Below are 20,587 nucleotides of genomic sequence, written 5' to 3' on the forward strand. Positions count from 1 at the left end.
CAGAGAGGTTATGTTGCAGCTGTATAAGCTGCTGGTGAGGCCACACCTGGAGTACTGTGTACAGTTTTGGTCTCCTTACTTGAGAAAGGATATACTGGCACTGGAGGGAGTGCGGAGGAGATTCACTGGGTTGATTCCAGAGTTGAGAGGGTTGGCTTATGAGGAGAGACTGAGTAGACTGGGGCTATACTCATTGGAATTCAGAAGAATGAGGGGAGATCTTATAGAAGCGTATAAGATTATGAAGGGAATAGATAAGATAGAAGCAGGGAGGTTGTTTCCACTGGCGGGTGAAACTAGAACTAGGGGGCTTAGCCTCAAAATAAGGGGAAGCAGATTTAGGACTGAGTTGAGGAGGAACTTCTTCACACAAAGGGTTGTGAATCTGTGGAATTCCCTGCCCAGTGAAGCAGTTGAGGCTACCTCATTGAATGTTTTTAAGGCAAGGATAGATACATTTTTGAACAGTAAAGGAATTAAGGGTTATGGTGAACGGGCAGGGAAGTGGAGCTGAGTCCATGAAAGGATCAGCCATGATCTTATTGAATGGCGGAGCAGGCTCGAGGGGCCGGATGGCCTACTCCTGCTCCTAGTTCTCATGTTCTTATTGAAGCCATTTCTTTCCTGATTTAAGCTGGGATTTCTCCAGTTCCCCCACCCAGACTACAGCCCCCACCTCCCCCTCAACCCTGGGGTCCAGCACCCAACCCCACCCAGAGTACAGCCCCCCCACTCCCCCCTGCAGGCTCCAGCTCCCCCACCCAGAGTACAGCCTCCCACCCCTCGCAGGCTCCAGCACCCACCCCCAACCAGAGTACAGCCCCCCCCTCACCCCCCTGCAGGCTCCAGTTCCCCCACCCAGTGTACAGGCCCCCGCCCCCGCAGGCTCCATAACCCACTCTCACCCAGAGTACAGCCCCCCCGTCACCCCCCTGCAGGCTCCAGTTCCCCCACCCAGTGTACAGGCCCCCGCCCCCGCAGGCTCCATCACCCACCCCCACCCAGAGTACAGCCCTCCCCCTCCCACCTCCCCACAGGCTCCAGTTCCCCCACCCAGTGTACAGCCCCCCTGCCCCCGCAAGCTCCCATAACCCACCCCCACCCAGAGTACAGGTCCCCACTCCCCCGCAGGCTCCAGTTCCCCCACCCAGAGTACAGCCCCCCACCCCCCGCAAGCTCCCATAACCCACCCCCACCCAGAGTACAGGTCCCCACTCCCCCGCAGGCTCCAGTTCCCCCACCCAGAGTACAGCCCCCCACCCCCCGCAAGCTCCAGCACCCACCCCCACCCAGAGTACACCCCCCCCCCCCGGCCTCCAGTTCCCCCACCCAGTGTACAGCCCCCCGCCCCCCCACATGGGCTCCAGCTCCCCCACCCAGTGTACAGCCCCCCGCCTGCCCCATGGGCTCCAGCCCCCCCCCCCCCGCCCCCTGCCCCCCAGTGTACAGCCCCCCGCCTGCCCCATGGGCTCCAGCCCCCCACCCCCCGCCCCTCAGTGTACAGCGCCCCTCCACCCCACGAGCTCTCACCTTTATTCGTTCCAGTTCTGATCCGAGACTCTCCAAGCTGCTGAAGGAACGGTTATGATCCACGGCCGTCCCGACGCGACTCAGGAACTCCAGCACCTCCCTCTGCTCCTCTTCAACACAACGCCATTGGTTCAGCGTCTCCTTCAACACAAGGCAAAGCGAGGTGTCAACTCTGCTCACTATAATTACTGTCCAATCCTGTGCTGGCACTGCTGACTCTTCTCCTTACAAGTCGCACAGAATCATAGAGTGCCTACAATGGAGGGATTCCATCCTGAGACATCTCAGGAGGCCATTCGGCCCATCAGGTCTGCACTGACTCTCCCACAGAGCATCCCACCCAGGTCCTATTCCCATAGGCCCACATATTTACCACGCTAATCCCCCAAACCTACACATCTTTGGACACTAAGGGACAATTTAGCATGGCCAATCTACCTAACCTGCACATCTTTAGACTCTAAGGGCATTTTAGCATGGCCAATCCACCTAAACTGCACGTCATTGGACACTGAGGGCAAATTTAGCCTGGCTAATCTCCCTAATCTGCTCATCTTTACACTCTAAGGGGCAATTTAGCACGGCCAATCCACCTAACCCACACATCTTTGGAGTGTGGGAGGAAACCGGAGCACCCGGAGGAAACCCACGCAGACACGGGGAGAATGTGCAAACTCCACACAGACAGCGACCCGAGGCTGGAATTGAACCCGGGTCCCTGGCGCTGCCCTCATCCACTCCATCTGACGAAGGAGCAGCGCTCCGAAAGCTAATGGCATTTGCTACCAAATAAACCTGTTGGACTTTAACCTGGTGTTGTTAAAACTCTTACTGTGACCATCTGCAAGCCAGAGGTGTGGGGTACAGCTGCTACAGTTCTCAAGAAGCTGAACACCATCCAGGACAACACAGCTGCTTGATCAACACTATTCAGTGGCTTAAACATTCATTCCTTCCTCCACCATGTTGCGATGCGTACTATCATAAGAGGCACTGTAGCATCTCCCCATCAGTCACTGAAGGCTAGCATGCAGGTGCAGCAAGCTATTAGAAAAGCCAATGGAATGTTAGTCTCTATCATGAGAGGATTTGAGTATAGGAGTAGTCGAGTCTTGCTTCAATTTGTATCAGAGTTTGATTAGACCACATGTGGAATACAATGTACAGATTTGATCCTCTTACAGAGAACAAAGAAAATTACATCACAGGAACAGGCCCTTTGGCCCTCCAAGCCTGCACCGGCCATGCTGCCCGTCTGAACTAAAACCCCCTACCATTCCGGGGACCATATCCCTCCATTCCCATCCTATTCATGTATTTGTCCAGACGCCCCTTGAAAGTCACTATCGGATCTGCTTCCACTACCTCCAAGGGGGCACAATTTCAAGAACCGAGATGAGGAGAAATTTCTTTACACAGAGGGTTGTGAATCTTTGGAATTCTCTACCCTGGGGCGGCACGGTGACACAGTTGAAGGAAGGAAAATATACAGATGGGTACACATAAGATGGTTGCCTGGCACACAAACAGTCACCTGGGAAAGAGACATTAAACGGACACTGACTTTCAGTACAAACAGCCACCTGAGATTAAAACATAAAGGACAGACAGCTATCCAAAGTTAAACATGCAGGAATCAAATCCTACAGGAAGGCAGCCAGGGCTTAATGATAAGGACAATAGGGATAGATAATGAGATTAACTACAGGTGGGATCGGGAATACATAACTGCAGGAAAACCAATTACTGTAAACTACTGTATGAATAGACCAAAACTAAAGTCATTGATAGTCACTGACGTAGGAAATGTATCCATTCATAGAACAATGCGATGTTAACATGCTTATGTCTGTATCTGTCTGTATTTGTCTATAACAATGTGTTAACGATCGAACACCTACTTGATTACAACGATGTGATAATGGCTAGATGTCCGGTCCATCTATTGTGTAAAGGGCATAAAGATGGACCGTTCCTATTGTCTCATTGAGAGAAGGTTTGCTGCTTGTTAGTGCCTTTTCTCCACGAAGCTTCGTTAAATAAAACTGTATTGTTGAAACCTTCAAGCCTGACTCACAAAGAGGCATTTTTCCCACAACACAGTGATTAGCATTGCTGCCTCACAGCGTCAGGGACCTAGGTTCGATTCCAAGCTCGGGTCACTGTCTGTGCAGAGTCTGCACGTTCTCCCCATATCTGCGTGGGTTTCCTCCGGGTGCTCTAGTTTCCTCCCACAGTCCGAAAGATGTGTTGGTTAGGTGGATTGGCCATGCTAAATTCTCCCTCAGTCTACCCGAACAGGTGCCGGAGTGTGGGGAGTAGAGAATCTTCACAGCAACTTCATTGCAGTGTTAACGTAAGCCTACTTGTGACACTAATAAATAAACTAAAAAAACTCAGAGGGCTGTGGAAGCCATTAACTATGTTCAGCGAGTTCCAGGCACCCACCACCCTCTGTGTAAAAAAACTTGCCTCGTACATTTTCTCTAAACCTTGCCCCTCGCACTTTAAACCTATTCGATAGGCACATGGAGCACACCAGAATGATAGGGAGTGGGATAGCTTGATCTTGGTTTCGGACAAAGCTCGGCACAACATCGAGGGCTGAAGGGCCTGTCCTGTGCTGTACTGTTCTATGTTCTATTCTCCCCCTAGTAATTGACTCTTCCACCCTGCGAAAGAGCTTCTGACTATCCATTCTGTCCATGCCCCTCATAAACTTGTAGAATTCTATCAGACTGACCTCCATCGTTCCAGTGAGAAGGGAACTAATTAACTCAGAAGGGATATTATTGCCATAGAGAGGGAGTGCAATGAAGGTTCATCAGACTTGTTCTGTGGATGACGGGACTGTCTTATGAAGAGAGATTGGGCAAACTGGGCCTGTATTCTCCAGAGTTTCGGAGAATGAGAGGTGATCTCATTGAAACCTCCAAAATATTCAAAGGAATAGACAGGATAGATGCGGGTAAGATGTTTCCCTTGGTTGAGGGGTCTAGAACCAGGAGGCGTAATTTCAAAACAAGCGGGGTGCCACTTAGAACATAGAACAGTACAGCACAGAACAGGCCCTTCGGCCCACGTTGTTGTGCCGAGCTTTGTCTGAAACCCAGATCAAGCTATTTCCTCCCTATCATCCCGAAGTACTCCATGTGCCTATCCAATAGCTTCTTAAATGTTCCTAAAGTTTCTGACTCCACTATCACTGCAGGCAGTCCATTCCACACCCCAACCACTCTCTGAGTAAAAAACCTACCTCGGACATCCTTCCTATATCTCCCACCATGAACACTATAGTTATGCCCCCTAGTTACCGCTCCATTCACCCGAGGAAATAGTCTTTGAACGTTCACTCTATCTATCCCCCTCATCATCTTATCATTATAAGATGATGAGGGGGATAGATCAGTCCAAAGATGTGCGGGTTAGGTTGATTGGCCAGGTTAAAAAAATTGCCCCTTTGAGTCCTGGGATGCGTAGGTTAGAGGGATTAGCGGGTAAAATATGTGGGGGTAGGGCCTGGGTGGGATTGTGGTCGGTGCAGACTCGATGGGCCGAATGGCCTCCTTCTGCACTGTAGGGTTTCTATGATTTCTATGATTATATATTAATATATTAATAAATTAATATATTAATCTTATCATCTTATCACTTGGAGCCGAGATGAGGAGGAATTTCTTTACACAGAGTGTCGTGAATCTTTGGGATTCTCTACCCCAGAGGGCTGTGGAAGCTATTGAGTATGTTCAAAGCAAAGATTGGGTTTCCTCCGGGTGCTCCGGTTTCCTCCCACACTCCAAAGATGTGCAGGTTAGGTTGACTGCCCATGCTAAAATTGACGCTAGTGTCAGGGGGATTAGCAGGGTAAATGTGTGGGGTTACGGGGATAGGGCCTGGGTGGGATTGTGGTCGGTACAGACTCGATGGGCCAAACGGCCTCCTTCTGTACTGTAGGGATTCTATGATTCTATGATTTCTGATGTTGCAAAGTTGGATAGAGTAATTGTCGCTTGGTGCTTGGAAAATTGTAAAGTGCTAGGGAGAAAGCATTGCATGGTCCCTTTAAAAGGCGGAGCTTTTTCTGCGCTCAGAGAGTTTAAAACGCAAGTACGCAGAGAGCCCAAACTGAAACATTTATATCAAAAGGCCAAGCAGCAGTGTTACTAAGACAACAGGCTTTTGAATTTAGCCAATGAATTTGAATCAGACACTTAGATACCAAAGACCTATTAAATTTAAATCTGATGTTTTTGACAACCTCAAACCAATACTATTGTGGGAAATATCGATATGTCACCACAGGTATAAAAGAAGGGGAACAGTGGGACAAAAAGACAGAGCAACTGCCACCTGCCAGAGATAACAACTCTCAGCTCAAAGCACCATCTAGATAGCAAAGGTACCAAAGAAGAATGAGGTTCCAGACAGAAGAATCAACAGAGAAAGCCCAGAGTATTCCGGAAGACACAAAACCTGGTTGTAATTTAGAGAATAACTAAATTCTATTTTTTGTTAATGTGTGCAGATTGTATTTATTGGAACAGCAGACCAGTAGAATCTTTTATTCGGGAATAGTTAATAGAAGAGATTCATTCGGTTTGTTAAGAGTTTGGTTTATTTGTTCACTATTGGGTCAGGTAAATAAATTGTTACGTGTTGATTTTAGAGTGTCAGGGATGTATTTTGTATTTAACCACTAGAGGTCACTGAAGAGCAGGTCACACCACTTCACACACAGATTATAGGGGTGAGGACTCCTCTTTGGGTGGTGTTAGTTCTCAGAGGGGGAATCAACCTCTGCTTTATAACACTGATTAACAATGCCGTTAAGGGTAATGGGGATAGTTTGGGGTAAAGTCATTGGCCTGGGTGATCAGCCATGATTGTACTGAATTGTAGAGCAGGCTCGATGGGCTGAATGGCCTACTCCTGCTCCGAACCCACCACCCAGAAGGACAAGGGCAGCAGATGCATGGGAACACCACTGCCTCTGCCAAATCGCGCAGCATTCTGAACCCAGCAGTGCCCCCCGTGCCCAGGGCTGGACTTTACCTCCAGTTCTTTCTCCTGCTCATCCATCGCCTGCTCCATCGCGATGAGGGCGGCCTCCTGGCTTTGTAGCTTCTCTTGGGAGGACTTCTCCAACTCAGCAGCTGCCTGTAACTCCCTCCCGCGAGCTAACTGTCCCTGTGCATCGCGCCTCTTCACTGCCAACTGCTCCACTTGATGCTGCACATTCGTGGGTTCAAGACAAAGTCATTAACATCACACAGACGATGGGAACGATCGAACTGATACAGCCCCATTAACACAATAGAAGACTCCAAGCTTGAGGAACATGATCGATCCAAATTTGACCCCAAGCTCTCTCAGGAGATACCAGCATAGGTAGAGAGGTCAGGCTCTCAAAGGAGGAGAGAGTGCTGAAGAGGTTTAGGGCGGGGAATTCCAGAGCTTTGGGCCCAGGGACCCGAAGGCAGGGCTGCCAGTGGTGGGGCAAGGACATGGAGTTTGGGCAAGATGTCTGAATTAAAGGGACGCAGCGATCTCGGGTCCGTGGCGACAGGGGTTGGCGGTGGAGGGTCAGGGTCTGTAAGAATGGAAAAGGTTGCAGAGTTCAGGAGGGACAAAGCCATCACAAGACTTGGAAACAAGGACGAGAAGGCCAAAATGGAAGCATTGCCGGGCCAGGGTTGGTGTAGGCCGGTGGGTGCAAGGTGATCAGGATTTGGCAAGAGTCGGCAGTGTTTTGGATGGGTTTACAGAGGGTGAAATATAGGACCAGTGGGACTGCACCTGGGAACAGGCCATTAACACCAAGACTCCCCACATTCCAAAAACATGACATTTTGGAATAGTGAGATTTTCCACCTTCCTCCCCCCCACCCATGGCGTGTTTTCCAGCAGTAGAGGTGACTTGTGTGAACAGTTGGAAGCTTTTTCCCAGGGCAGAAATGATCATTACAAGGGGGCACAAGTTCAAGATAAGGGGGGAAAGGTTTAGTGGAGACGTGCGGGGAGGTTTTTTACACAGAGGGTGGTGGGGGCCTGGAATGCGCTGCCAAGTGAGGTGGTTGAGGTAGGTACGTGAGCCACATTTAAGACTTATCTGGATAGACACATGAACAGACGGGGAATAGAGGGATACAGGCAGTTGGTCTAGATAGGACAACATCATCGGCACAGGCTTGGAGGGCCAAAGGGCCTGTTCCTGTGCTGTACTGTTCTTTGTCCTTCTTTGTTCTTCTGTTCTTTGATACCAGAGATGAGGGGTGTTGATTATGAGGAGAGACTGAGCAGATTGGGTTTGTACTCATTGGAATTTAGAAGGCTGAGGGGGGATCTCATAGAGACCTATAAGATAATGAAGGGGCTGGATAGGGTAGAGATGGAGAGATTCTTTCCACTTAGAAAGGAAACTAGAACTAGAGGGCACAGCCTCAAAATAAAGGGGGGTCAGTTTCGGACAGAGTTGAGGAGGAACTTCTTCTCTCAGAGGGTGGTGAATCTCTGGAATTCTCTGCCCACTGAAGTGGTGGAGGCTACCTCGTTGAATATGTTTAAATCACGGATAGATGGATTCCTGATCGGTAAGGGAATTAGGGGTTATAGGGATCAGGCGGTTAAGTGGAACTGATCCACTTCAGATCAGCCATGATCTTATTGAATGGCGGGGCAGGCTCGAGGGGCTAGATGGCCTACTCCTGCTCCTATTTCTTATGTTCTTATGTCATTACCTGCCAGTGGAATCTTCCAGTCACGCCAATGGCGTTTTGTGTGGCTCGCCCGTCTCGCTGCAGGGGGGGTGAGGAGGGGGGTCACCTACAGCAGGACTGGAAGATTCCGCCAGGGGAAAGGGTCAGAAATTCCCACTCCCAGTTTATGAGTCACTGAAGGCAAAATAAATGGGAAGTGGGCTTGGGACACTGCACATTGGAACTGTCAGCCATCTCCCATCGAAACAAATCCTCGTCGAGTTAACGGGGCTGCCTAAGAAGAAGAAGGTGGCTTTGGAAGAGGAAGCGACTTTGTAGCTCCGGTTCCCAAAACATTCCAGACACGGTCTTACCTGCCGTTCATGGCACACCCCGGCTGCAGCGAGGTCGGAGAGTTTGGCGGCCAGCCAAATCTCCGTTCAATGCAGTGGGATGGGAAAATCAGCCGGCATGAACGCCAGTAGAATTCTGCCCTCCATCACTGGAATTTTCCTCATATCTTGGCCGGAATTCTCCGGAGAATTGACCAGAGAATTCCGCCTCTGGCAAACAACGCGCCACCTCCCGCCGGCGGGAAACACGGGGCTGGGAGGCCAGAGATTCGCGCCCATTGGGCGGGATTTTCCGGCCACACTCGTCCAAAACTAGAAAATCCCTCCCAAGGTCAACGGACCTTTCCATGGTCAGCCCCTCGCCCGCTCCCATCCCCGCGGCGGATGGGACGGTAATATTCCAGCCATTGAGTTTGTTCAGGACTCATTGATGGACCTAGGCCTTTTCCTATTTCCTAGCAATTCATCTATTCTAAAAAAGAATTTATCAAACAACAATTTGCACTTCCCTGCAGGACTCTTCAGCGAAATATTTGATCTTTCTTTCCATGCGGGCTCTGTACCTGGTGATGCAGGTGGAGTTTCTGTGCCTCTTGCAGAGTCTCGGAGTCCAGGATCTGCACGCTCTCCGCCTGCAGCTGTCTCTGGGAGTCACTGAGCTGCTCCAAGGAACTCTTCACTTGCCCTCCATGCTGGATACATTCACCAACAGTGGACAGCAACTTATCAGACTGAGGGCGAGGAAACAGTGGGCAAGTTAACACAGGGCAAAATACAAGAGAGACGGCTGCTTCACACACATACTGTACGAACATGACTTGATGGGAAGCATAAAGGCACCTCGTGTTGGAAGGTTCAGATGCGGCAGCTGGGAAACATTTTAATGGATGCTTGAACGTCATATCTACAAACCACTCCAGCTCATTTACAGTTTGCATCTTTGTTTTGAGAGAGACACCCACCTTAGGCAAAGGGGCATCCTGCTTTCATGTCCATATGTCTGTCCAAAGATGTGCAGGTTAGGTGGATTGGCCATGCTAAATTGCCCCTTAGTGTCCAAGAATGTGCAGGTTAGGTGGACTGGCCATGCTAAATTGCGATGTGGAGATGCCGGCGTTGGACTGGGGTAAACACAGTAAGAAGTTTAACAACACCAGGTTAAAGTCCAACAGGTTTATTTGGTAGCAAAAGCCACACAAGCTTTCGGAGCTCCAAGCCCCTTCTTCAGGTCGCTCCGAAAGCTTGTGTGGCTTTTGCTACTAAATAAACCTGTTGGACTTTAACCTGGTGTTGTTAAACTTCTTACCATGCTAAATTGCCCCATAGTGTCCAAAGGTGTGCTGGTTAGGTGGACTGGCCATGCTAAACTGCCCCTTGGTGTCCAAGAATGTGCAGGTTAGGTGGACTGGCCATGCTAAATTGCCCCTTAGTGTCCAAAGATGTGTAGGTTAGGTGGATTGGCCATGCTAAATTGCCCCTTAGTGTCCAAAGATGTGTAGGTTAGGTGAATTAGTGGAGTAAATGCACAGGTTTATAGGGATAGGGCAGGAGGTGGGTAAGATACTCTCTCAGAGCGGCGGTGCAGACTTGATGGGCTGAATGGCCTCCTGCTACACTGTATGGATTCTATGATTCTACGCTGCAATGCTCCAGTGAAGCCCAGTGCAAGTGGAGAAATTGCATCTCATCTTCCAGCTGGGACCTCAGGACTCAACATTGAGTTCAATGACTTTAGATTGTGACCTTACTCCACCATCGTAACCCCCTTTTCTTATATCCCATGCTTTTTGTGTCTCAATGCAAACCTCCCCCTCTGCTCCACCCCCACCCCCACCCCACCGAAGAACTGCGGACTTAAACCCGAGCATCTTGGAGCTACCTCAGCCTCACATTGACCCCACAAAACCCCCCCCGGGCCCCGCTTTAATGGGAGGGTAATGGAGGCCAGGAGATATTAATGAATGTGTCTGTGAAGCAGGTCACCAGACAGTGGCGACAGAAACAGAAAATGCTGGAAAATCTCAGCAGGTCCAACAGTGTCTGTGGAGAGAGAATAGAGCCAACATTGCGACTCTGGATGACTCTTCATCCAGCTCTGACAAAGGGTCATCCAGACTCGCAATGTTGGCTCTATTCTCTCTCCACAGACACTGTCAACCTGCTGAGATTTTCCAGCATTTTCTGTTTCTGTTTCAGATTCCAGCATCCGCAGTAATTTGCCCTCAACGAAACAGTGGTTTCACAGTGAGTCGGAAGGCCCCCGGTGCTCTGGTAATAAATGTTTCACGCTCATTTGGAGTGGCACAGTGGTTAGCACTGCTGCCTCACAGTGCCGGGGAGCCAGGTTCGATTCCCGCTTGGGTCACTGTCTGTGCGGAGTCTGCACGTTCTCCCCCCGTGTCTGCGTGGGTTTTCTCCGGGTGCTCCGGTTTCCTCCCACAGTCCGAAAGATGTGCGGGTTAGGAGCATTGGCCATGATAAATTGACCCTAGTGTTAGGGGGGACTAGCACGGTAAGTATATGGGGTTATGGGGATAGGGCCTGGGTGAGATTGTGGTTGGTGCAGATTCGATGGGCTGAATGGCCTCCTTCTGCACTGTAGGATTCTATGATTCCATTTTGACACCACGTCGCCATTCTCAGACCTGTCTCTTACCTCAGCCACCTGTGCCAGGAGCCGGTTATATTCGGCCGTCAGTCTGGACAGTTCTTGATCTTTTCTTTTCACTTCGTTCTCCGAGGAGATCTCCCTGAGTGCCGCGAGTCTGGATCTCAACCACGAGAGGTTTGGTTCCTCTTTGTTTGCCTCTTTCTTCATTCTCTGAAAACGAGAAAAGAAATGTACATTGCTCCTTGTCATGCTCGTTTCCAGATCTTTCCGTGGCCCCCCCCCTCATCCTCCCACAATTTGTGCAACCCACGATCGCCGCCCCCTCCCCTTTAATTCTGGCCTATGGAGCTTTGCCAATTTCATTCTCGCCACCATTGGCATCCTGAGCTCTGGAATTCACCCCTTAAACCTCGCCATCTCTCTCTCTCTCCCTCCCTCCCTTTCTTTAAGATGCTCCTTAAAACCTCTCCCTTTGATCAAGAGTTGGGTTAGCAATCCTCAAATCTCCTTGGGTGGTTGGGTGCTCATTTTTGTCTGATAATGTCCTGCAAGCTATCTCAGGATGCTTCACTGTACTAAAGGCGCTATATAAATGCGAGAGTGTCGGCACTGAGCTAGATGACTCGCTTGAATGGATTAAACCTACAAACAATTGACTCTGAGTCAATGCCACCATTGAGATGCTTACAAGACAACCCAAGTACTTCTAGTGGGGAGCAACACTCGGTGTAATGGCTACCACACTGTGTTATCCTTGGCACAAAGCCCCATAAGGAAGAATGCTGACTTCGATCATAGAAGGTCATAGAAACCCCACAGTACAGAAGGAGGCCATTCGACCCATCGAGTCTGCACCAACAGTCGCACCCCAGGCCCTATCCCTACAACTCCACACATTACACACTTGCCTGAATAATCCCTCTAACCCACACATCCCGAGACACTAAGGGGCAATTTAGCATGGCTAATCCACCTAACCCGCACATCTTTGGAGTGTGGGAGAAAACCAGAGCACCCAGAGGAAACCCACGCAGACATGGGGAGAACGTGCAAACTCCACACAGACAATAACCCAAGCCGTGAATCGAATCTGGGTCCCTGGCGCCGTGAGGTAGCAGTGCTAACCACTGTGCTACCCTGATACTTATCCCTGATCCATCACCATTAAGAGACATCTGTTGCCATGGCATCAGACAGACTCTTTCCAGCTGATGGTCTACATTAGTCGACCTCTTTCATTGGCTGTGACCTTTCAGGTCGTACCAGATCAAATTTGGCATGTCAGCTACAACTCTCACCAGCGTTGGCAGATGCACCATAGAAAGCATTCTTTCTGGTTGTATCACAGCTTGGTATGGCTCCTGCTCTGCCCAAGACCGCAAGAAACTACAAAGGGTTGTGAACATAGCCCAGTCCATCACGCAAACCAGCCTCCCATCCACTGACACTGTCTACACTTCCCACTGCCCTGGCAAAGCAACCAGCATAATCAAGGACCCCATGCATCCCGGACATATTCTCCTCCACCTTCTTCCATCGGGAAGAAGATACAAAAGTCTGAGATCATGTACCAACGAACAGCTTCTTCCCTGATGCCATCAGACTTTTGAATGGACCTGCCTCGGATTAAGTTGATCTTTCTCTACACCCTAGCTATGACTGTAACACTACATTCTGCACTCTCTCCTTTCCTTCTCCCCTATGTACTCTATGAACGGTATGCATTGACTGTATAGTACGCAAGAAACAATACTTTTCATTGTATCCGAACACGTGACAATAATAAATCAAATCAAATCAGATCATACTTCCAGTGATGGAGGGACAAAGATTTTTTTCCATTTTTGATACTTCCTATTCCATCCAATACTTTCTGAGTGTTCGATTTTTTGAGTGGCGTCACAGGTAGACAGGGTGGTGAAGAAGGCTTTTGGCACCCTTGCCTTCATCGCTCAGAGCATTGAGTACAGGAGTGGGGACGCTATGTTACAACCGTACAAGACATTGGTAAGGCCACATTTGGAGCACTGCGTACAATCCTGGTCACCCTGCTATAGGAGGGATGTTATTAAACTGGAAGGGGTGCAAAAAGGATTTACAAGGATGTTACCGGGACTGGAAGGTTTGAATTATAAGGAAAGGCTGTATAGGCTGGGACTTTTTTCCCTGAAGCCTAGGAGGTAGAGGGGGAACCTTAGAACGGCATAGGTAAGGTGAATAGCCAAGGTCTTTTCCCCAGGGTAGGGGAGTCCAAAACTAGAGGGCATAGGTTGAAGGTGAGAGAGGAAAGGAACCTGAGGGGCAACCTTTCCACACAGAGAGTGGTGCGTGTATGGAATGAGCTGCCAGAGGAGGGGGTAGAGGCGGGTACAGTTACAACATTTAAAAGACATTTGGACAGGTACGTGGATGGGAAAGGATTAGAGGGATAGGGACCAAACGCAGGCAAATGAGACTAGTTCAGTTTAGGAAAGCTGGTCAGCATGGGCGAGTTGGGCCGAAGGGCCTGTTTCCATGCTGTATGTCTCTATGACTCTAAGATAATTATGTGATCAACAAACCTCCAATGCCGTTTTCAAATCTCCATATTTCCTGGGATTGGAGGCCTCACGTCTGATTTCTGCCAGTTGTTTGTTCTTCATCACCAGCCGTTTTGAAAATTGGGAATATCTACAAGAAAATGAGGAAATGTTAAGGAGAAGGAATCTGTTCAGGCACGTGTTTAAAATACAAAGTGCTTTTTTTTCTGGGAGACCATCCTTGTTTTTGGCACCTTTCAGTACTTCAACTCTAATCAAAAGGCCAGTACAAATGAAGTCCAATCATGGTTCCCACATGAGGGACAAACCAGGTCCAAGCTGACAAGACAAGACCTTACATCCCATCTTGGGCTCGATCAAACAAGATCCAAGCTGACAGGATAAGGCATTGCACTCCCTCCCGGGCATGACCTAATTCCTCACCTTAGCCAAAAATCATAGAATCCCTACAGTGCAGAAGGAGGCCATTCGGCCCATCGAGTCTGCACCGACCACAATCCCACACAAGCCCTATCCCCGTAACCCCAGATATTTACCCTGCTAATCCCCTTAACACCAAGGGGCAATTTAGCACGGCCAATCAACCTAACCCATACATCTTTGGAGTGTGGGAGGAAACCAGAACGACCAGAGGAAACTCACGCAGACACGGGGAGAATGTGCAAACTCGACACAGACAGTGACCCGAGGCCGGAATCGAACCCAGGTCCCTGGCGCTGTGGGGCAGCAGTGCTGACCACTGTGCCACCGTGCCGCCCCCAACAAGGCCAAGATGGCTTTGACAAATTGCATCAGGTAGAGCCTCAGTTTAACCTCATTGGCTATCCTGATCCTTACTCTACCCTAGCCTGGGGAACCCACCATCGCAGCCTCAGCACACCCCAGTGCAATGGGCTAACCTCGCCCCCCCCCCCCCCCCCGGCCTGATTGTGGTTTTGCCCCTGCCAGGGTCAGAATTGGATGAGCATTTCAAAGTAGGAAGGAAAGGATACCATGGAAGTGACAAGGAATGGAATTTGAGTGGGTATCTCCAGTAGGAGGGCTACCACAGGTACAATGGGCCGAACGGTCTCCTTCCGAACTGCGGCGTTTCAGCACCTTCTCAAGCTCGGTTAGTTTCTGACTGAAATTACTTCATCATTCTCCCCGCTTCACCCCCTCCCCATGCTTCATCATCCCATCCACTCCAGCATTCCTCTGCCCTGCCCTCCAAATTCTTTAACATCCTGAACAAGAAGTGCGGCACGGTGGCACAGTGGTTGGCACTGCTGCCTCACAACGCCAGGGACCCGGGTTCAATTCTGGCCTCGAGTCACTGTGTGCGGAGTTTGCACATTCTCCCCGTGTCTGCGTGGGTTTCCCCTGGGTGCTCCGATTTCCTCACTCAGTCCAAAGATGTGGATTGGCCATGATAAATTGACCCTTAGTGTCAGGGGATTAACAGGGTAAATATGTGGGATTATGGGGATAGGGCCTGGGTGGGATTGTGGTCGGTGCAGACTCGATGGGCCAAATGGCCTCCTTCTGCACTGCAGGGATTCTATGATTCCAGGATGGAGGCAATGCGACGATGTCAGAATCTCCAAGGACGTGCAGGTTAGGTGGATTGGCCATGCTAAATTGCCCCTCAGTGTCTAAAGATGTGTAGATTAGGGGGATTAGCGGGGTAAATACGTGGGGTTACAGGGATAGGGCCTGGGTGAGCCGCTGGAGAGTCGGTGCAGACGCGATGGGCTGAATGGCCTCCTTCTGTAGGGATTGTATGATCTATTCTCACTCAACCGCACCTCCATATTAACTCCCTTACCAACCCACAGTCTCAAACCTCCCAGGATACAAAGCCCCAGCATCTCATAGAAGAATCCCTACAGTGCAGAAGGAGGCCATTCGGCCCCTCAGATCTGCACTAACCCACCTTTTTAAAAAATCTTACCTTGGCCTTATCCCCGTAACCTCACGTATTTACCCGGCTAATGCCCCTAACCTTCACATCTTGGGATCTCTCAGATCCCAATCAACACCTGGTGCGCCAAAACTAGCAGCAACCCTGGGATTGGACGAACCCCATTCAGATCCATGTTAGGGCCTCAATAGGCCTCAGGGCAGGCGGGGTTCCTGACGACTTACCCGTCCCCCATTATAAGGGGAGGGAGGGTGGGGGCAAGTTGTGGATGGACAGGTAAGCAGTGGGCTGGACACTGGCTTTATTCTATCACCATTTATTCCACGTTGGCATGGGGGAGCCATAAAGGTCCCCTCCTCGCCCCACGAGTTATTAAAGAAAACCAACACCCAGATAGGGTTAGATGAAGAATAAACATCTGAGTGACCTGCTCCTGAACTATAGATAGATAGGTTCTTGATCAATGAGGGGATCAAGGGTTACGGAAGAAGGCAGGAGAATGGGGATGAGAATCATATCAGCCATGATTGAATGGCGGAGCAGATTCGATGGGCCAAATGGCCTAATTCTGCTCCTATATCTTATGGTCTAGGTAATCACACGCTGTGTAACTGTTACCTAGTCGTGTACTCCTTCCACTTGTCTGGGTGGTCTAACAATTTCTCGTAGGTGGCGTCGATAAGTCCTTGCAAGTCTCTCAGAGTCTTCTTGTCCATTTCGTGTTTGGCCCTGATCCCTTCGTACTTTCGAGTTTCCGGAAGCTTCTGGCAGAGATCTCCAATCACCTTGCCCCGTTTCCTGCACCACTCGAACTTTCCCTTCTCCGAGAAAAATTCCTGAAAGAAATCAGTTTTGTGCATCCAGCTGGGTCAGTCGGATTTGGGTAAGGGAAGGAACGTGCCAGGAGAGGCTTACAGGCTCAACCGTCCACCCGGAACTCATTCTGGGTATTCTGTGGCGAGTGGGCCTCCCGAAACCTCTCCGCTGCCAACATGATACAAGATGGAGTGCTCTCCGCCCATCCAGACTGGTGTAGCTTCAACAACGCTCAAGAGGTTCGTACAAATGAACTTAAGGTGGCCACCAATGGACATTTCTTTTAGATTGCTCATGGAATGTTGGGCATTGCATGGACAGCACGGTGGCACAGTGGTTAGCACTGCTGCCTCACAGCGCCAGGGTCCTGGATTCGATTCCCAGCTTGGGTCACTGTCTGTGTGGAGTTTGCACGTTCTCCCCGTGTCTGCGTGGGTTTCCTCCGGGTGCTCCGGTTCCCTCCCACATTCCAAAGGATGCGCGGGTTAGGTGGATTGGCCGTGCTAAATTACCCCTTAGTGACAGGGACTAGCGAGGGTAAATGCATGGGGTTATGGGGATAGGGTGGGATTGTGGTCGGTGCAGACTCGATGGGCCGAATGGCCTCCTTCTGCACTGTAGGGATTCTATTGCGGACAAGGTCAACATTTGTTGCCAGTACCCTGGAGAACAGTTAACCACATTGCTGTGGCTCTGGAGTCACATGTAGGCCAGACTGGGTAAGGACGGCAGATTTCCTTCCCTAAAGGACATTAGTGAACCAGATGGGTTTTTCCGACAATCGACAGTGGTTTTATGGTCAGTCTCACCAGGACTAGCTTGTAAACTCCAGATCCTTTTTGTAAATAACTGATTTTGCGAATTGAATTTAAGTTCCACCAGCAGGGCCTTTTCCCGCCCAGGCCTCAAGCCCAAGGACTGAGGGTGGGAAACTCAAAAAGCTTTACCCGTGATCCCGGGCAGGAAGGAGGGGAGTGGGGGCCTCGATGGGAAGGTTCCTTCGGACTGGGAGCGCCCTCCCCTCAGGGACCTGGGAGCTCCGGCCCTGAGGGGTTGACAGCTCTCCAGGGCGGGACCTCTGTCCAAGTGCTTACCTTGTGTTGTGTGATAAGCTCTTCGCTGTTTGTGCTTGTTAGCAGCTTGTTCTCCCGATTCAGCTCCGACTTACACTCCTCAGCCGTCTCCACCAGCTTGTTTCTTGCCGCTTCAATCTGCAGACGGAGCAAATGGTACGGAGCTTCGGCCTGGAGATCCTGAAATCAGCCAAGGCGTGTTATTCAAATCAAAACCAAGGTGCGCCATAGAAAGCATCCTTTCTGGATCTATCACAGCTCGGTATGGCTTCTGCTCTGTCCAAGACTGCAAAGGGGCAGCACGGTGGCAAAGTAGTTAGCACTGCTGCCTCACAGCGCCAGGGACTCGGGTTCAATTCCCGGCTTGGGTCACTGTCTGTGTGGGGTCTGCACATTCCCGCTGCAGAAGTCTGTGAGCAGGGTTTAATGCGCCCGGAAGCCTGCAGAGGGAGGTAGTGAGCATGTGCAGGTCTCTGATGCTGCACATGCTCATTCGCAGTGGCAGGGGCCTGACAGAAATGACAGAGTTGTCAGGCCCCTGCTACTGCAGGCAGCCTGAAGCAACTCCCCCCCCCCTGCAATTGTGGGGGCCTGTGGCCCAAGATACAGCCCCTGCAGACCTTCCCTGCCACCCAATCGTGGACCCCCCCTTACTCACCGATCATGGACCCACCACCCTCTCCCCCACTGATCTCTGCAGAGTGGCAGCGAGCCCCCTCGCCCTCCCTCCCCCCACTGATAGCTGCAGAGTGGCAGCGAGCTCCCTCCCCCCACCGATAGCTGCAGAGTGGCAGCGAGCCCCCTCGCCCTCCCTCCCCCCACCGATAGCTGCAGAGTGGCAGCGAGCCCCCTCGCCCTCCCTCCCCCCACCGATAGCTGCAGAGTGGCAGCGAGCCCCCTCGCCCTCCCTCCCCCCACCGATAGCTGCAGAGTGGCAGCGAGCCCCCTCGCCCTCCCTCCCCCCACCGATAGCTGCAGAGTGGCAGCGAGCTCCCTCCCCCCACCGATAGCTGCAGAGTGGCAGCGAGCCCCCTCGCCCTCCCTCCCCCCACCGATAGCTGCAGAGTGGCAGCGAGCCCCCTCGCCCTCCCTCCCCCCAACGATAGCTGCAGAGTGGCAGCGGGCTCCCTCCCCCCACCGATAGCTGCAGAGTGGCAGCGAGCCCCCTCGCCCTCCCTCCCCCCACCGATAGCTGCAGAGTGGCAGCGAGCCCCCTCGCCCTCCCTCCCCCCACCGATAGCTGCAGAGTGGCAGCGAGCCCCCTCGCCCTCCCTCCCCCCACCGATAGCTGCAGAGTGGCAGCGGGCTCCCTCTCGCATTAGCCCCCCCACCCCCCCCCCCCCCCCCACATTAGCTCCTCCCCCATTGACCCCCCCGACCCTGCCCCCATTGGCCCTGCCCCCACTTGTCCCACCCCCCCCCCATTAGCTCCACCCCTGTCACTGCCCAGTGGGCATTGCCCAGGTGCCAGGGTGTCACTGCCACTCCCCTTTGCCCTCGGCCTCCCCGCTGGGGCCTCAATGGCCTCCGGTTCCACCGGCGAGGGCGAGTCAACGGCTCCCCGTTCATGGGGAGCATGTCTATTCCTCACCGGCGAGAACCCTTCCCGGCGAGGTCATTAAAGGGGAGCGAGCCCGGATGATTGAGCACCGGAGCTCGCTAAGCCGATGTAAAACAGCATTAAAATAAATTTGAATGCATTAACCTCCCTCTCGCCCATTCCTGGCGAAAGCCTGACCAGTCCAGAGCCAATCGCACTAAGCGCTTTACGCCTGACTGTCCACTGCATTGCGCCCGAAAACGAGCACAACGCGATGGTAAAATGGCCCCCCTCGGGGGTTGGATTTTCCCCTCTCAAATCAGGAGCCCCGTGTGTGTATGTTGGCCAAAAAACAAAGTTTGGTGGCATGTTGGACTTTACTTCAAGAAGGCTGATTGCAAAGGGGAGGTCAACGATGTTTCCGCTGTATAGACCCGTGGTCAGTTTGTTCTGTTCAGTTCTGAGCCTCACTCAGATATATTGGTCAAGGAGAGAGCGTGCCTCGGATTCACCACATGATACCAGGGCTTAAAGGGTTAAATCGCCAGGCCGGGTTCTGTCGACGAGCCTTGATTTCCCATCAGTGGAGATGATTAAGTGGTGAACTAATTGAGATGATTAAGAAATTTAACAGGATAAACAGAGAGGCAGGGTTTTATCTCGCGGGGGAGTTCAGAAGAAATCAGATTGGAATCAGGCTGCTGTGGCCCGATGCCAGGAAACATTTCTGTACATACAGGGTAGTGAAACTCTACAACTTCATCACAACACTGACTACACTTCAAAAGTATTTCACTGGCTGTAAACACTTCGAGATGTCCAGCAGTCACGGAAGACGCTGGGGGGGGATTTTCCGTGTGCCCGGCCGCGTGTTTCTCCCCGGTTGGAGGCAGCTTGTCATTGGCCGGAGGCGGGATCTTCTGGTCCTGCCACTGCCAATGGTCCCAGTCCTTTTCGAATGGCGTAAACCAGATCCTGAGGCCGATCAGCATATTTAAATATGCTTAGCCCCGTTCGACGCCGGATTCTCCTAGCTCCCGGGAACTCCTGACCTTCGGGCGAGAATAAGTGCTCGTCTCCACCCGTGGAGACCTGGTGTAAGGGCCATGCCGGGGGAGCAGGGTTCGGAGAGCATTGAAACCCCACGGGTGTTGGGGATATGGCTGGGCAGTGCCCACCTGGCACCCTGGATCTGATGCAATGGCCATGCCAGGGGGGGCTCAGAGGGCATTGAAGCCCCCGGGTGGTTGGGGATATGGCTGGGCAGTACTCATCTGGCAGTGCCCACCTGGCACCCTGGAAGTGCCAGTTGTGCATTGCCAGTGTGCCTGGGGCAGTGCCAGTGGGGTGGGGATCTGAGATATGCAGAGGGCAATAACAAGGGGGCATCATGCAGGGGGTGGGGGTCATCTAGGGGTGGGGCATGAGGTGTGTGGCATTTTGGGGGTCATGAAAGGTGTCCCATTGGGGAGGCCCAATACCCTGATGCCGGTGATCTGTGTTGGGGAGGGGGTGAGGAAACATGC

The 20,587-nt window shown here is 51.6% G+C and overlaps 1 protein-coding gene across 1 annotated transcript in view; it reads right to left on the reverse strand.

Moving 5' to 3' along the window:
- LOC144504750 (nesprin-1-like) overlaps nucleotides 1–20,587 on the reverse strand; it is a 603,924-nt gene that overhangs the window by 405,174 nt on the left and 178,163 nt on the right. The window contains exons 23-29 of the mRNA XM_078230493.1: nucleotides 17,543–17,701; nucleotides 16,251–16,468; nucleotides 13,751–13,859; nucleotides 11,235–11,399; nucleotides 9,142–9,309; nucleotides 6,583–6,759; nucleotides 1,531–1,671 (exon numbers count right to left, since the gene is read on the reverse strand). Of these exons, the coding sequence (XP_078086619.1) occupies nucleotides 1,531–1,671; nucleotides 6,583–6,759; nucleotides 9,142–9,309; nucleotides 11,235–11,399; nucleotides 13,751–13,859; nucleotides 16,251–16,468; nucleotides 17,543–17,701 (1,137 nt within the window). The remainder of the gene's footprint in view (nucleotides 1–1,530; nucleotides 1,672–6,582; nucleotides 6,760–9,141; nucleotides 9,310–11,234; nucleotides 11,400–13,750; nucleotides 13,860–16,250; nucleotides 16,469–17,542; nucleotides 17,702–20,587) is intronic.

The sequence above is a fragment of the Mustelus asterias genome, chromosome 15, assembly GCF_964213995.1.
Source record: "Mustelus asterias chromosome 15, sMusAst1.hap1.1, whole genome shotgun sequence".
NCBI lineage: Eukaryota > Metazoa > Chordata > Chondrichthyes > Carcharhiniformes > Triakidae > Mustelus > Mustelus asterias.